The following is a 17,846-nucleotide window of genomic DNA, read 5'->3' on the forward strand; positions in this document are numbered from 1 at the left end:
CAGACCCAGAGGGCATAAAGAAGCTAGTACCTTCCCTGCCTGCACAGTGTAGGTGGAGCATGCTGCATCTGCTTTGATTTCCAACCCAGAAAAGTTTTTCTCTACTTTAAGGACTCATTTTCCTTTCCCTTCTCTCAGGACACAGTTTACTCCCTCTAGGGTCCTTCTCCTTGCCTGGAAGATATTCTGCAGTCCCCCAGGCAAACCCTACTCATCCCAGAATTAAGTACCACCTCCTTCAAGGATTCATCCCAGACCAGTTAGTCCTATACCCTTCTTCAAGTTCCCACCACATAAAAGGCAGAAGCTCTTAGCCTTCAGAATCTGTGGCTTACACATGACAATGAACTGTGTTAAAAAAAAAAAAAAAAAATCTGGGCCTTCTCCCTTGATAAAATCACATATATACAACTGTCTGCAGACTATTTTGGGAGCTCCACAAACTTTATCATGGACTCAGAAACAATCTTAGAAACCTAAATCCTAGAAGAACAACAGATCAGATCATCCAGTCCATCTTCTCACCTAAACCAGAAGCCCTTAGTAACCCTTCCTGAATGATGTTCTTCTTCTACCCCTGGCCCACCTCTCAAGGCCACCTCCTTTAAGAAGCTTCCCTCATCTCTCCTCCTCTCCTCTGATTTCCCTGAGCATTCAGCCTGAACCACACAATTTCCCACCTGTGCTTTCTCCCTTGTATGTTGTCCCACTTCCCCAGCAAGACAGCTGGCTCCCTGTGGGCTCATTTCTTCAACCTTGTAACCCTTAGCTGGACTTAGAGATGACCGTGATCTGTACTTGTACTGAATTCTGTGCTTTGAAGCCAGGGCTCAATGACAGCACCGGCCTACTCCCAAAGGATAGAGCTGCGGAGTTTTCCGTCTGACGGCCTCACAGTCTGCTTAGGCCTCAACAGAACAGGGGCTTCCCTGGAATGACTGCCTTTCCCACAGGACAGTCCCAGAGAGCCCTTCAAGACGAAATTGACAGATAGGGAAACTAAGGCCCAAGAAGGCAAACATAGCTTAGCAAAGGTCAATATGCACGAAAGAGGTGAGTTAGGACTAGGACCCAGGTCCCCAGTTACCAGCCTAGAGCTCTTTTCCTTTATGCAATGGCTTTATGAAAACTAAATTTGCCCTGCATGTACACATACTCACATACTCAATATATGCATGGAGAATTTCTAAAAAAGATGGACAAGACAGTAAACAGTGGTAACCTCTGGAAGGTATGACAGTGGGAGTGGTCACAGAAGTAATGAGAGGGACTTTTCCTTTTCACCTCAATACCCTCTGTACTGTTGGGTTTTATTTTTGTTGTTTTATTTTGTTTTTACCATTGACATGTTTTATTTATTCATATTATAAAAATAAATCTGCCATAGAAAGCAGATTCTGGCCCAGCCCACCCATTCCCAATACACATAAAAGCAAAGAGAAGCCATAAGTAAACCTGTCCAGGTACAACTATAAATTAACAAGATTGCCTTCTTGTATGGTTTACAGGCACTGGTCTCATTAATTTACAGTCACAGTGCAGTTTATGGCTTGAGGAATCTTCCCAGGAAAAGCTTAATTCAATTAGGGCTCTCGGCAGCTCCCCAAGGAAGCTCTGGTATCTTACTTTTACTTACACAAATTGAGGGCAGACCAAACAGATCCAGATCTTCCCAGAGAAACCCCACCCAGCTCAGAGAGGATGCCCTTGCAGACCCTCCATTAGAGACAAGCCGAGGGAGGTGGCCACGGCAGCACCACTTAAACACTGACTGGCGCCTAAGGCATCATTCTGTGAGTGTCCTCCCAGCAAGCTCAGTTAAACTCCCTGGCTTGGCAGTCTGGTGCCAAGGAGCCTCTGCAACCTTTGCTCTCCCTCCTCTCTGAGCAGTCAAACTGGTTTCTTGTCTGCCCCAGGGCTTTGCAGGGATCCTATCTTTACACTGAAGTCAATCAAAAATCATTCATGTATTCCTTCCCCAAATATTTATGGAGCCCTTACTCTGTGCCAGGCACAGACAAGAAAGTGAACAGGCTGGGCGTGGTGGCTCACGCCTGTAATCTCAGCACTTTGTGAGGCCGAGGTGGGCAGATCACCTGAGGTCAGGAGTTCAAGACCAGACTGGCCAACACAGCAAAACTCCATCTCTACTAAAAACACAAAAAATTAGCTGGGCGTGGTGATGTGCACCTGTAATCCCAGCTGCTCCAGAGGCTGAGGCAGGAGAATTGGTTGAACCTGGGAGGCAGAAGTTGCAGTGAGCTGAGATCACGCCACTGCACTCCAGCACTCCAACCAGGGTGACAGAGCAGGATTCCATCTCAAAAAAAAAGGAAAAAAAAGAAAGTGAACAAAGGCCCTGTCCTCAAGAGGCTTACATTCTTATGGAAATTGGTACTAAGTATGGCCTGCTTATCTAATTCCTTTCCATCCTTCAAGACTCAGACTCATGTTCCACCTCCTTTGAGAGGCCTTCTCTAAACACCCCAGTCCTCAGGGACTGCTTGCTCCCTCTGTACTTTGCCTCTGCCAGGAGTCTGCCCAGCCCTGGCAGGCTGGAAGCTCCTAAAGAGCAGGGCCTGGTTTACTCTTCTTTGTTCCTTGATGGCCATATGCTAAATGCCTGCTGGCTGATTTCAGCTGACCTGCCTCTTCCACTCAGGATCTTAGTGAGCTGCTCTTAGTCCTGGCTGGCTGGTGCAAAGACACAGCCTCTTCCAGCTTCACTTGGCAAACGGCAAATGCTATGCAAGTGTTAGCTATTTATTGGTTTTGTGAACTTGTGGGCTCTAACACACAGCTGTGATATCACTCCTCCGCCTTCTGTGGCCTGGTCTCAAACAGGCTCAGCACTGTGGAAAGGCCAGTCTGGGCTTAGGGGTAAGTGCTCCCCAAGGGACAGGGAAGGGGGCCTGGGAAGGAACAGAGTTTCTCGTCCTGAATCTCAGTTGGAACTGCTTAAGGACATATCTTTTCAGGAAAGAACGTGCTGGGGTAATTTGGGGGAATTCTGGATTCTTAGCAAGTAGTATAAAAACTCAGGGCTCAGATCTGGCCTAATAGACCCCCAAACCGGCCCTGTATATTAGATGAGCTTTAGGGGGAAGAAAATGAAGTCAGCATGATCCCAGGGAAGGGGAGCAGCCCACTGATCCAGGCCCAACCCAAAACTTAGTTCAGTTAAAATTAGATTAGCCCATAAGATTAAAATACCAACATATAATCACGGGCTGCTTTAAAGTATCAGTTGATGTTTATCGGCATCTAGAGACAGTTTGGCCCAGTGCAGTGTGTGCAGACAACCTTGGGGAGACATGTCTGACTCAGACATTTGCAGGGGGAGCGAGTGCTGCAAAATGAGGCCCACACAGGCGATGGATGACTCAGGAATAACCCAGGTCCTGGGTGTGCTGAGCGAGCCTTCTCTCCCTGCCTCAGGAGGAAAGGGGGCAGGTGAGAGAGGCGGTGAGGAGGAAAGGAGGCTGTGTACGAGCTGGCATTCCCCAGACAGCCTCAGACCCCCAGCTCCAGTTCCCTGTTACTCCTGTATTTTTCTGCATGCTGCCACCTCCGAGAAAGGTTATTTGCTTCACAGTGGGACTTGGAGTGGGTAAGCTTTTTCCCCAAACCCAAGAAGTGATCCAAGGCTCAAAATACTAAAGCCTTTAAATCTCCCCCAATTCAAAATGATAATGGGAAAAATTAAATTTCTAAACTGAAAAAGCCCTTGGAATCAGGGCATGAGGATGAAAAGAACACAGGCTCTGAAGTCAGACAAATCTGGGCTTAAACCCCAATGTTTTCTAGCTGTGCAAGTACCTTTCACAACCTCTAAACTAGGTATGAATAAGTAGCAGCTTAGCCAGATGTGGTGGCCTGTGCCTGGGTCCCAGCTACTCAGGAGGCTGAGGTGGGGGGATTGCCTGAGCCTGGGAGGTTGAAGCTGCAGTGAGTCGTGATTGCGCCACTGCACTCCAGCCTAGGAGACAGAGCAAAATCCTGCCTCAAAAATAAACAAAGTAAAAAATTAATAAGTGGCAGCTAATATAATTAACAAGTATTTAACAAATACATCACCAATTACCATGTGGGTGCAGTGGCTCATGCCTGTAATCCTAGCACTTTGGGAGGCTGGGACGGGCAGATCTCCTGAGGTCAGGAGTTCAAGACCAGCCTGGCCAACATGGCAAAAACCCATCTCTACTAAAAATACAAAAATTAGGCCGGGTGCAGTGGCTCATGCATGTAAGATCAGGACTTTGGGAGACTGAGGTGGGCAGATCACCTGAGGTCAGGAGTTTGAGACCGGCCTGGCCAACATGGTAAAATCCGGTCTCTACCAAAAAAAAAAAAATACAATTAGCCAGGCATAATGGTGGGTGCCTGTAATCCCAGTTACTCGGGAGGCTGAGGCAGGAGAATCACTTGAACACGAGAGGCGGAGGTTGCAGTGAGCCAAGATCATGCCTCTGCACTCCAGTCTGGGTGACAGAGTGAGACTCTGTCTCAAAAAACAAAAAAGAAAAGAAAAACAATACAAAAATTAGCTGGGGGTGGTGGCGCGTGCCTGTAGTCCCAGCTACTTGGGAGGCTGAGGTAGGAGAATCACTTGAACCCGGAGGTGGAGGTTGCTGTGAGCAGAGATCATGCCACTGCACTCCAGCCTGGGTGACAGAGTGAGACTCCATCTCAAAAAAATAAAAATAAAATAATAGGGAGCCAGGCATGATGGCTCATGCCTGTAATTCCAGTTACTCAGGAGACTGAGGCGGGAGGGTCATTTGAGGCCAGGGATTCAAAACCAGCCTGGACAACAACATTGGAAGGCCCTCATCCTCCATCTTAAAAAAAAAAAAAAAAAAAAACACGAAAAATTAAGTATCTATAATATCAATTAGAAAACAGGGGCTCAGGCCTTGAGCAGTGGCTCACACCTGTGATCCCAGCACTTTGGGAGGCCAAGGTGGGCGGATCACCTGAGGTCAGGAGTTTAAGACGAGCCTGACCAACATGGCAAAACCCCATCCCTACTAAAAATACAAAATTAGCCAGGTGTGGTGGCGCATGCCTGTAATCCCCACCACTCAGGAGGCCGAGGCAGAAGAATCGCTTGAACCTGAGAGGCAGAGGTTGCAGCGAGCTGAGATTGCACCACTGCACTCCAGGCTGGGCAACAAGAGCGAAACTCTTGTCTCAAAAGAAAAGAAAAAAGAAAACAGGGGCTCAGAGAGGTTATGCCTTGCCTAAAGTCACACAGCTGGGCAACAGAGAGCTGAGACTAGATCTCAGGTCTCTTGACCTTTCACCCCATCCTGCATGTTCTCCATTGTAATCATTTCTCTGCCTCTCCTTTTCTCTCCCAGAGGGCATACAACATTTTGGGAGAAAGGACAAGTCCTCCATTTCAAAGATTTGCTGTCCCACAGATAAGGGCTATGACAATGACAGTCCCCAGTGCGACTCTGGCCCTCATCCTCCTTCATGCAAATACAGGTATGTTCAAGTTGTAGAAAAGAACTTGGAGCTGAGCCACAGCTGTCAGGGCTCCAGAGCACCCAGACCCGTTAGCCCTTCCTTCCTACAGAAGGAACAGGTGTCCCTCCTGACAACAACCCAGGTTACCAATGTGGATGTGTCTGGTCATTTACTCTCCTCAAAGCCCCTTTAAATGGCTCATCCCCCTTGATCCAACAAGAACGCAAAATGTTGGCCTGGCAGGAGAGAGTTTGGCCTTGAGTGATTAGTCCCAGGCTTGCTAAGTGACCTCAGGCAGGTCACAACCGAAGGCTCAGTTTCCTTAGATGTAAAATGAACACATCAATACCACACGCTATTCTAACCCACAGGACCACTGAGAAGATCTAAATTAAAGATTGTACATGCAAGTGCTTTGGAAACAAATTTCAGTGCTAATGAGAAGTACTACTAAACTCCTCCTGCTTTGTAGAGCTAAACAAAGTTGTGCCACCTGCTCCCAACAGAGGCTGCCTCTCAGGGGACTCTGCTGGGCCCTGAGGGTAACCAAAAGCAGCCTGTCACCTTTCCTGCTCAGAGGCAGGAGGTCATAAGGTCAGCCACCCCTTGTGGCTAAAGGAGATCACCCTTTACCTGGCACTCCCCTGCCCAAGCAGGGAAGAAGCAAGCTCTGGTCTGATGGCTGAGAGGGCCCCAACAGAGAGATGGCAGGCAGGGTTGCTAGCAGAGAACAAGGGATAGGCCCTACCTGAATGCAGGATTCGGGTGCATCCAAGGAGACTCACAAAAACAAAGGACAGGCGCACAGCCGGACACAGAACACCTACAGCTTTCTCAAGGCAGGGACAGGGCTCCCACCAAGGACATGCGCCCAACTCCTAGAGGGAGTCCTACAATTCCTGAGTGCAGGTGCAGCGAGCTGGGCGCTTCTCAGTGCAGGGCTATGCGCATTTGCTGCAGGGAATGCCAGAGGTAGGAGATGCAGCTGCACACCCCTCTAGGAGGCTATGCCAAGACTCGAACAGACAATAAAAAGCAATTCAACATCACTGAAGATAACCTCTCTAAGCCATTTCCTCATCTGCAAAACAGAGCCATCTTTTATCTCTTATGATTTGAGTAAGGATTAAATAAGATTGCTTTTATAAAGTGCCTGACACTACTCTGTAGACACCAAGTGGCAACTATTATTAAAACACACACACCCATTCAACACAGGAGATGTCACAGGGCAGGCAAGGCCTCATGCCAATGTTACGGATAAACAATAAGGGAAAAGGGTTTGGGAGAGAAAGAGCAAGTGACTGCTGTGGGCTGGGAAGACCTCCCAAAAGGGGAAGAATCTGCATGGCCCTGAAAGTGACTACAGTGAGCTGGGCATTCTACCAGGCGTTCCCACATTCAGCCTCTACACTGGTCTTAAGGATGAGGCAAGTGAGGTTCAGAGAATGAGGTGCACGGACCTCAAGGTTCATGGTCACACAGGTACCGAGAGGCAGTGTCAGGAGCAGAACCCAGGGCTTCTGACCATGTCTTTCCTTTATACCAGGGCTGGATGCCATGGGGCCGGCTTGGAAGGAGAGAAGAGGCAAGCTTCGTGGGTGCTCAGCAGAATGAAGTCTGGGCAATCTGACCAACTAAGCCCTCTAAGTGCCTTGGCACTCCTAGAGACACATGTCCTACCTGAAGCCTTCCTCCAGTCCCCAGCTGACCTCCCTCCCACTGTTCTGCAGTCAGTCTATTTTCCCAAAGAGAAAAAGGTCATCTCTTCCTTTTCACAGAGTCCTATCTGGGCTCTTGAGACAGTTTCAAGGTGACCTTAAGCTATTTGTTCTTCTCTTCTTTTCAGAAGTGAGAGAGGCACCTTCTAGTGTCACTTCCACAGGAAACCAGTTGCTGGGTCTAACGTCCATGCATGTCAAGTGGGCAGTGACCCCATCTCCCCTATTCACAGACTTAATCTACAGAGGAGATGGCAGGATTAGCCTTGCAAAGACCAAAACCAAAAAAAGCTATAAGATGTAAAGGGACAAAAGAAGCCTTTTGTGTCCCTGGTCAGGAGACAAGATGAATACCTGCTTTATGGGCTCCTGGGCCTCTGCCAGGCATTCCGGGTCAGGAACATGGGTAAACAAATGCAGGAGATGCCAGTGGTGAGCTGAGTTACAGTGAAGCTCTCCCTTGGAACAAGTACTAGCCCGGGAGTCAGGTGAACTCAGAACAAAGCAGAGTTCATGCAGGGTCCAAAGCACAATGTGGGGTGGGGAATGCGTCAAACTCCTAAGGCCTGGAGTCATTCCCATAGTTTTCCCAATAGCCTAAACCCTCTTCACACCACTACCCCCTCCCCAGCAAGGACAAGAAAGAATTCCTGACTGTTGGGGGGAGAAAAAAGGCCCAGAGAGGGAGGGTGACTTGCCTAACGTCACCCACTGAGTCAGAGGTAGACTAGAACCCAGAAGCAACTGTTCTAGAACTTCAGCTCCCACCCTGCTCCTCCCACCCCAGTCTCTGCAAGAGTCTACCTGAGGCTCTGCTCCATGGTTAGGGTAGGAAGGAGAACTGCACAAAGCACTTTCTATTCTTAAAGGAGGGGTAACCTGCAAGGGAAGCAGCTGCCATAGATGACAGAATGAGGGCTCCAACGGAACTCCTACCCACGCTGGGGTGTTGAGAGAATAGGCAAGACCCCAAAATCAGCTCCCAGGCTCTTGGGTATCTGAGAGTGCAGAGGGAGCATGGCCTCAGCCCCCTACCCTTATCCCCACAAGGCAGCTGTGCCATCTTCCCTCCCGCCATGACCAGCTCAAGTGAACAGTATAGGACGCATGGAAACCCTGATACCTTAAGGAAGGACGCCGGTGGCAGCCTAGGTTTGAGAGATTTGTAATCCTGCAGCTCAGAGGAAGGTTGTAGGAGGCTGAGGTAGGGATGCATTCGCTGTAGGTGGTTAAAATATTAAGAGGGGCAGATGTTACTCATTGAACACTTCCTGTATATACAAACTCAGTTTTATGTGCATTAATTTATGTAATCATCACATTAATAGCACTATAACTGGATACTATTAGTTCCCATTTTAAAAATATTTATTTATTTATTTAGAGACGGAGTTTCACTATTGTTGCAATCTCGGCTCACTGCAACCTTCGCCTCCCGGGTTCAAGCGATCCTCCTGCCTCAGCCTCCAGAGTAGCTGGGATTACAGGCGCCCACCACCATGCCCAGCTAATTTTTTGTAATTTTAGTAGTGACGGGGTTTCACCATGTTGGCCAGGCTGGTCTCAAACTCCTGACTTCAGGCAATCCACCCTGCCTCAGTCTCCCAAAGTGCTGGGATTACAGTGTGAGCCGCTGTGCCCAGCTTAGTTCCCCTTTTATACATGAGGAAACAGGCTCAGAGATGCTGCTAAGTGGCAGAGTGGTAGCTGAATTCTACATTGCAAAGGGGAAGCTGGGAAAAATGGGCTTTCATTTTTGAGGCCTGAACAGGGAGTCTTCAGATCTTTGGACCACCTTTCTCTCCACTCATGGCCAGATGCTAGAGCTCCTGTTTTCAGAGGCAGAAAAATGCCTTTCCAAGGCAGAGACAGACTTTTGGAAAGGAGACCACGTCCAGCCTCATCATTTTACAATGGGAAAACTGAGGTCCAAGGCTGAGTGACTTGCCAGAGTTTCCAGAGTCAGTGGAATGACAGAAATATCACACCTAGAAGGGACCACGAAAATCAACTGACGGGTAGGGAGGCGTGACTGGTCCAAGGACAGAGGGAGGTGGGAAGAGAAGCCGGGTTTTCCTCGCTTCCAGACTGATATTGTTGCCATGGCACCGTCTCTGCTCTCCAGCTGCCCAGGGTCCCGGGCACAGCACTTGGGTGGTGACAAAGCAGGCCAGGCCAAGCTGACCTCATTAGCACTAGAGATACCAGGCCTGCAGGGACAAACTTCTGACTGCCTAGAGTGGGGACTCTGTAGTCATGCTGTCGTCCCACCAGCAGCCACTGAGACTCAAAGTGTGTCTGCCAGCCCTGAATGCCCTAATATAATGCCAGGTGTGGTGGGCAGGTGAGGGGATTGGGGATAGGAGGCAATTTATAGATTGCACTTGTGAGGTCTCCTCCTGGTCTTACAGTCAAATGACATCACTGTTACTTCAGCTTCTTACAGCAAAATCAGACAACATTTCATGACTCAATTGGCATGGTCAAATTGAGAGTCTTACCCATTTCACAAGTGAGGGAGACCTGCAGAAAAAGGCCTCAGCTATTCAAGGTCATGCATTTAGGTCGGAATCAGTACACATGGTTCCCCTTGTCCAGTCCTTGATTTCTCTCCAGGAAGCTAAGTGCCATCAAGGTATAGGTGCTGATGGCTTAGTTCCATGTAAGGCTCTGCTACTGTGACCAGCTTGGCACAAGAGCCCTGCACCAGGAACCCAGCTCCTGGATCTATCAAATTAGAGGCACCACTTTCCTCCCGCAGCATGTCCCGGAGTCTGCCTCACACCAGCCCAGCAGCACCGCTCAGCTCCTGCATGTCCTTGGGAGAGCTGGAAGGTTTCCTGCCAAATCCCCAAACCCAAATCTCAGGCAGAGGGGACAGCAGAGTCCCAGGACCTCATGCCTTCCACAGCCAGCTGGGGGAAAGCTGAAAATGCAAAGGCAGCTTTCAAAGCCCCCTGAACACCACTTCCAGGGACTTCTGGGCTATGTAGGCTCCAGTAAGCTACCCCAGTCACTTAGCAGAACAGAGTGCTCAGGCCTAGCAGGGAGACCAACACTCTGAGAGTGAATAACTTGTCTGTTTCCTTCTCCCCAAAAGGTTTCAAAGTCTCTTCAGGCCTGAACATCCCTAGCCTCCCCCTACGTACCTCACCTACTTGATTTGAGCAGCAGACCAGACAGCACCCTGAGACACAGCCAGGCAGCGACCTGGCGGTGAGCTGGGGTCAGACCAAGCCTCAACCTCCTCTACTCTCCCTCCACTCCCAAAACAGACTTCAGAAATTTCCAGGGCCCCTTGTCCCACAGATCCTATAAAGTATGGCATTCCTGGACCGGAAATTGACTCAGGGGCTCCTAACTAGCCTGGGCAAGCAAAGCTGACAGATAACATTCTGGAGATGAAGGAAAGGCGGGAATATGTGGATCCCCTGTGTTCCATCACACTTGTAAGTTTCCTGCACCCAGGTCTCCACTATGCTTAAACTCCTCAAGCAGGCCAAGGAGAAATATACTCCATCCTGGAACACACTCCAATAAAGCCTGTCATAAATTGCACTGGTTGCTGTTGACAGAGCAGAATGTGCCACTTGCCAGAAGACACTCCTTTCTGTCTCACATGCAGCAGGGTGCCTGGCTCTCCTGGGGATCTGGCCAGCCAGAGAAGACTTGCCAGTCGTGGAAGCCTTACTGAAGGAAGCTAGGATCAGAAGCATCCCATCCTCTAATCCTGCTCTCTTCTGTGCACAGTGCTGGCTCCAATCTTGGGAAGCCTCAGGTCACAAATCAGAAGTTACAGAACTGGAGCTTGAGAAGGACCAAGGTGGCAGGATGGAGACTGCCTACCTTATGGGAGTAGTTCAGATCCTTACTCCTGGACAGCCTCAAATGGTGCGAGATGAGGCAAGAAGCTCACCAGTCTGGCGGCCGCCGCAGCATCGGAACAAACGGGACTTACCTATCTTCATGAGGCAGGCCAGAAGGATCCAGAGGGAGATCTCGAAGGGGGTGCGCACGTGTGTGTAGTCGATGCCCAGGACTGGAAAGGCCTTGCGCGGCTTCACGCCATGATCAGTGACGGAATGATTAACAGGGCGGCTCTCTGGGGTGACCTCCGGTGGAGCGGTGGTGACATCTCCAATCGAGCGTTCTCGTGGTGGCTCTGAGCTTCGAATGGTGCTGGCAGTTGGGCTGAGCTGGAGGCCATGGCTCCTGAGAACAGGGAGCAGCCCCACCAAAGCGACCACCACGAGCAAGGAAGGGAAGATCCGAGGTGGAGAGAGGCCACAGATGCCAGACCGCAGAAACATGGTGCTGCTCCCAGAGCCGGCCTCGACCTTACCCAAGTGAGAGTAAAACCGGGCACATAGGTAGCAAGGGGTCAGCAAGTGGGAAGAGAGACTGGTGTAGTCTCTAGGAAAAGTTCATGCTTTAGAGAGGCATTTCCATGGAAGCAATTTTCTGGGGGTGGAGGGAGGCTGGGTTTGCAACCTGGAACTCCAAAGTGGAAAAAGGGGGCAAGGACCCCGGAAGGAGACCAAAAGGTCTGGAACTCCGGGCCTGGGAAGGGGGAGGAGGGATGTGGGAAACAGAGCCCTAGAGAAAGAGGAAGGGGCAGGATAGGCTGGACCCGTGCAAGGGAAAGGAAGAGGGAAGGCTGGGACCTTTGGGTGAGGAAAGTGACTGAGGAGCTGGGACTCTGGGCTGTGGGCTAAGGGAAGCGGTAGGGAGCCTGAGCTAATGGAAGGGGACCGAAGGGGGTGAGACCCAGTCCAGGAAAAGGAGAGAGGGGGCTGGGAGCCCAGGCTGAGAAGGAGTGAAACCGGGAAGCGGCCGGGAGCTTGTCCACCCAGAGAAGGGCAGGGGTCCAGGCGCGCCGGGCTGAGATTCCGGGGAAATGGAGAGAGGCGGAAGGCGGAGGCAGGCGGCCTGGCGGGAAGGCGCCTCGGCGCGGGCTGGGGGCGGCTCGCGGTGGGCCAGCAGCAACACGCCCCTCCTCGCGGCCCCGGCGCAGCGCGGCGCTCCGCCCCGGCCCAGCTGCAGCTCCCGATCCAGCTCCAGAACTAACCCTAGCCCCGGCCCCGGCGGCAGCGGACTGAAGCCTCGCTGAGCCCGGCGCTGTCACTTATAGGCACCAGCGAGCAGTCGGTGCGGCGGGCTAGAGAGACCGTCGGTGCCCGCGCAGCGCAGCGGCCCCTGTCGCCGAGGGAAGGAAGTATCGCGTAGGAAGAGGAAGGAGAGTCAGAGATGACAAAAAAAAAAAAAAAAAAAAAAAAAAAAAAGTCCTGAATATACGGAGAACCTCACTAACGCGGGTAAAATGCCGACTACTTACAAAGCGATTTCACGTCCACATCTGCAGTCTCATAAGGGCTTTCCAATAATCCTGTAAAGAATGTATTATTAGTTTACGTATTTAGTTACCGTGTGACCGTGAGCAAGTTACTTAACCTTTCTGTTTCACAACTTTCTCATCTGTTAAGTGGAGATAGTAGTAGTGACTATGTCAGAGGGATGATGTAATGACTGAGACAATCCGTGTAAACTATTTGGAATGCACCCTGGCACATTATTACAATTCCACTTTTACAGATGAGGAAACAGGTGAAGAGAGTCCCCTGGCTACTATGTAAGTAGTTGTATTGCTTACTAGGGCTACCGTAACAAAGTACCACAAACTGGGTGGCTGCAACAACAGAAATTGATTGTCTCACAGTTCTGGAGGCTGGAGGTCGGATCTTGGTGTTGGCAGGGTTGGTTTCAGCTGAGAGCTATGAGGGAGAATTTGTCCCATGCCTTTCTACCTTCCAGTGGTTTGTTGGGAATATCGGTATTCCATGGAGTTCTCCTAGTGTCTCTGTCTCTGCGTCCAGATTCCCCGCCCCCACCTTTTTTTTTTTTTTTTTTTTTTGAGATAAAGTCTCGCTCTTGTTGCCCAGGCTGGAGTGCGGTGGTGCCATCTCGGCTCACTGCAACCTCTGCCTCCTGGATTCAAGCGATTCTCTTGCCTCAGCCTCCAGAGTAGCGGGGATTTCAGGCACCCACCACAACATCCAGCTAATTTTTGTATTTTTAGTAGAGATGGGGGTTTCACCATGTTGGTCAGGCTGGTCTCGAACTCCTGACCTCAGGTGATCCGCCCACCTTGGCCTCCCAAAGTGCTGGGATTACAGGGGTGAGCCACCACCCCCAGTCAGATATCCCCTTTTTATAAGGACACCAGTCATTGGATTAGGAATCCAACCTAATTACTTCATCTTAACCTGATCATCTTCAAAGACTCCATCCTACTTAGTCCATCTTCACAGGCACTGGGCATTAGGACTTCAACTTCTTTTTTTTTTTTTTTGAGACAGAGTCTTGCTTTGTCGCCCAAACTGGAGTGCAGTGGCCAGATCTCAGCTCACTGCAAGCTCCGCCTTTCAGGTTCACGTCATTCTCCTGTCTCAGCCTCCGGAGTAGCTGGGACTATAGGCGCCCGCCCCCTCACCCGGCTAGTTTTTTGTGTTTTTTTAGTAGAGACAGGGTTTCACCAGGTTAGCCAGGATGATCTCGATCTCCTGACCTTGTGATCCGCCCGTCTCAGCCTCCCAAAGTGCTGGGATTACAGGCTTGAGCCACCGTGCCCGGCCTATTATTATTATTATTATTTTGAGACAGAGTCTCTCTCTGTTGCCCAGGCTGGAGTACAGTGACGCAATCTTGGCTCACTGCAACCTTTGCCACTCAGGTTCAAGCGATTCTCCTGCCTCAGCCTCCTGAGTAGCTGGGATTACAGGCACACACCACCATGCCTGGCTAATTTTTGTATTTTTAGTAGAGACAGGGTTTCACCATGTTGGTCAGGCTAGTCTCGAACTCCTGACCTCGTGATCCACCTGCCTCACCCTCCCAAAGTGCTGGGATTACAGGCATGAGCCACCACGCCCAGCCTAGACAATGGTATTTTTTAAAAACTTTCCAGTGATTCCATTGTACAGCCATGATCCCTTGAACCTCACCAATTTCAACCAACACTATAGGTTCAAATTTAAGTTCCATTACTGAAAGCATGCCACTGTTGTAGGTTGAACTGTGCCCCCGTAAAAGAAGTTGAAGTCCTGGCCGGGCGCGGTGGCTCAAGCCTGTAATCCCAGCACTTTGGGAGGCTGAGACGGGCGGATCACGAGGTCAGGAGATCGAGACCATCCTGGCTAACATGGTGAAACCCCGTCTCTACTAAAAATACAAAAACTAGCTGGGCGAGGTGGCGGGCGCCTGTAATCCCAGCTACTCAGGAGGCTGAGGCAGGAGAATGGCGTGAACCCGGGAGGCGGAGCTTGCAGTGAGCTGAGATCCGGCCACTGCACTCCAGCCTGGGTGACAGAGCGAGACTCTGTCTCAAAAAATAAAAAATAAAAAATAATAAAAAATAAAAAATAAAAAAAAATAATAAATACCATTGTCTGATAAAATTAGTTGGCCATGGTAGTCCTAGCCACTTGGGAGGCTGAGGCAGGAGTATCATTTGAACCTAGGAGTTTGAGACTACAGTGAACTGTGATCGCACCACAACACTCCAGCCTGGGCAACAAAGGGAGGCCCTGTCAATAATAATGAGAAGAATAAACTTTTGTAAAATACCATTGCCTGGGACCCACCTTCAGAGATTTAGATTCTATTGCTTCAGGGTTGTGCCCAAGTATTTTTTTCAAAGACTCTGATGTACAACTAGGGTTGGGAGGTATTGAAATCACTGAAATACTGTCCCTGTTTTGCGGAAGAGTAAGGCCAAAACATTCAAAGCGTCTAGCACAAGGTCACATCACAAGTACTTGAGGTTCAATTTAGTTTAACAAATGTTTACTGGGCCTCTTGACAGGGCTTTGTGCTGGGCTCTGGCAACACAGAGATAAGCCAGAGGGAGGAAGGACGTGGTAGGAATTGGGAAGGGGCGTAAAGTAGACATAATGAGGGCTTCTAGAATGCTGGTAATGTTCTATTTCTTTACTGGGCGATAGCTACAAAGGTTACAGCAACGTAGTTGTTTTGTGATAACTCATTGAAGACTCAAGATGTGTGCAATTTTTTCTAGGTATGCAATCCTTCCACAGAAAAATATATTAAAATAATAATAAGCTAGGAGCAGTGGCTCATGCCTGTAATCCCAGCAACTCAGGAGCCTGAGATGGGAGTATCAGTTGAGGCCAGGAGTTTAAGACCAACCTAGGGAACATAGCGAGACCCTGTCTCTAAAAGAAATAAGTAAAATAAAATAATAATATCCAGATGCAGTGGCATGTACCTGTAGTCCCAGCTACTTGGGAGGCCGAGGCAGGAGAGTCACTTGAACCCAGGAACTTGAGACTGTAATGCACTATGATTGTGCTTGTGAAATAGCCACTGCACTCCAGCCTGGGAAACATAGTGAGACCCATCTCTAAAAATTAATTAGACCAGGCATGGTGGTTCACGCCTGTAATTCCAGCACTGTGGGAGGCTGAGGTAGGCAGATCACTTGAGGTCAGGAGTTCAAGACCAGCCTGGCCAACATGGCGAAATCCTGTCTCTACCAAAAAATGCAAAAATTGGCTGGGCATGGTGGCGCACGCCTATAGTCCCAGCTACTCGGGAGGCTGAGGTGGGAGAATCCCTTGAACCCAGGAGACGGAGGTTGCAGTGAGCTGAGATTATGCCACTGCACTCCACCCTGGTGACAGAGGGAGACTCTGTCTCAAAATAAATAAATAAATATAAAAATAAAATAATTAATTGAATGATATGATAGTAACCTAGGGTGGCAACATTGAATTGAGTTCTCTCTCTCTCTTTTTATAATCCCATACCTAAACTGAGTTCTGTGTACCTCACATTCTCCAGGTACAAATTCCAGCCACCTGGGAAATGACAAAGGAGACTTCAGAGAAGGGCAGGGGACTTGTGTCATCTGGGAGCAGATGAAAGGAGAACATCAGCTATAATGAAAGTAACCAAAGAGCATTTAGAGCAAGGATCAGAATAATAACAATAATGCATCACAATTGTTCAGCCCTTTAGAGTTCACAACCAAGTGCCCCAGGTTTATCAATGATCCAAATGCTAGGCTGAGTGTGGTGGCTCATGCCTGTAATCCCAGCACTTTCGGAGGCCGAGGCGGGTGGATCACCTGAGGTCAGGAGTTCGTGACCAGCCTGGCCAACACAGCAAAACCCCGTCTCTGCTAAAAATGCAAAAATTAGCTGGGTATGGTGGCACGTGCCTGTAGTCCCAGCTACTTGGGAGGCTGAGGCACGAGAATCACTTGAACCCGGGAGGCAGAGGTTGCAGTGAGCCGAGATCACACCACTGCACTCCGGCCTGGGTGACAGAGTGAAAACCTGTCTCAGAAAAAAACAGTACCTATTATTCTTTTTTTATTTTATTTTATTTTATTTTTTTGAGACAGAGTTTCACTCTTGTCACCCAGAGTGGAGTGCAGTGATGATCTCGGCTCACTTGCAATCTCCACCTCCCGGTTCAAGTGATTCTCCTGCCTCAGCCTCCCGAGTACCTGGGATTACAAGCGCCAGCCACCACACCCAGCTAATTTTTGTATTTTTAGTAGAAACAGGGTTTCACTGTGTTGACCAGGCTGGTCACGAACTCCTGACTTCAGGTAATCCACCTGCCTCGGCCTCCCAAAGTGCTAGGATTATAGGTGTGAGTCACTGCACCCGGCCAAAGAGTAGCTATTATTCTCATTCCCATTTTACAGGTGAAAAGACAAAGGCCAAGAGATATAAAGCTATTTGCCCAAAGTCACACATCTATTAAGATGCAGATCCGGCCAGGCGCGGTATTTCAAGCCTGTAATCCCAGCACTTTGGGAGGCTGAGACGGGCGGATCACGAGGTCAGGAGATCGAGACCATCCTGGCTAATACGGTGAAACCCCGTCTCTAATAAAAAATACAAAAAACTAGCCAGGCAAGGTGGCGGGCGCCTGTAGTCCCAGCTACTCGAGGCTGAGGCAGGAGAATGGCGTAAACCCGGGAGGCGGAGCTTGCAGTGAGCTGAGATCCGGCCACAGCACTCCAGCCTGGGCGATAGAGCGAGACTCTGTCTCAAAAAAAAAAAAAAAAAAAAAAAAAAGATGCAGATCCATACCTGGCACAGTGGCGGCTCACACCTGTAATCCCAGCACTTTGGGAGGCCGCGCCGGGCAGATCATTTGAAGATCTGGGCAAGTACCACGTATATTTACCATCATTCTATTTTTTTTTTTTTTTTGAGACAGAGTCTCGCTCTGTCACCCAGACTGGAGTGCAGTGGTGCGATCTCGGCTCCCTGCAAGTTCCGCATCCCGGGTTACGCCATTCTCCTGCCTCAGCCTCCCGAGTAGCTGGGACTACAGTCACCTGCCACCACGCCCAGCTAATTTTTTGTATTTTTAGTAGAGACGGGGTTTCACCATGTTAGCCAGGATGGTCTCAATCTCCTGACCTCATGATCCGCCCACCTCGGCCTTAAAAGCCTTGTCTTCTTAAAGACATCAATTCAAATACATAGCAATATTTGTAACCATGTTTTTGTTTTGTTTTGTTTTGTTTTGTTTTTTTGAGACAGAGCTTCACTCTTGTTGCCCAGTCTGGAGTGCAATGGCGCAATCTCAGCTCACTACAACCTCTGCCTC

At 49.5% G+C, this 17,846-nt stretch overlaps 1 protein-coding gene across 1 annotated transcript in view; it reads right to left on the reverse strand.

Annotated features, from left to right (window-relative positions):
• SLC9A1 (solute carrier family 9 member A1) overlaps positions 1-12,341 on the reverse strand; it is a 58,437-nt gene extending 46,096 nt beyond the window's left edge. Inside the window, exon 1 of the mRNA XM_010380389.2 lies at positions 11,155-12,341. Coding sequence (XP_010378691.1) covers positions 11,155-11,506 — 352 coding nt within the window. The 5' untranslated portion in view covers positions 11,507-12,341. The remainder of the gene's footprint in view (positions 1-11,154) is intronic.
• Positions 12,342-17,846: the final 5,505 nt, after the last annotated feature.

The sequence above is a fragment of the Rhinopithecus roxellana genome, chromosome 12 (assembly GCF_007565055.1).
Source record: "Rhinopithecus roxellana isolate Shanxi Qingling chromosome 12, ASM756505v1, whole genome shotgun sequence".
NCBI classification, from domain to species: Eukaryota; Metazoa; Chordata; class Mammalia; order Primates; family Cercopithecidae; genus Rhinopithecus; species Rhinopithecus roxellana.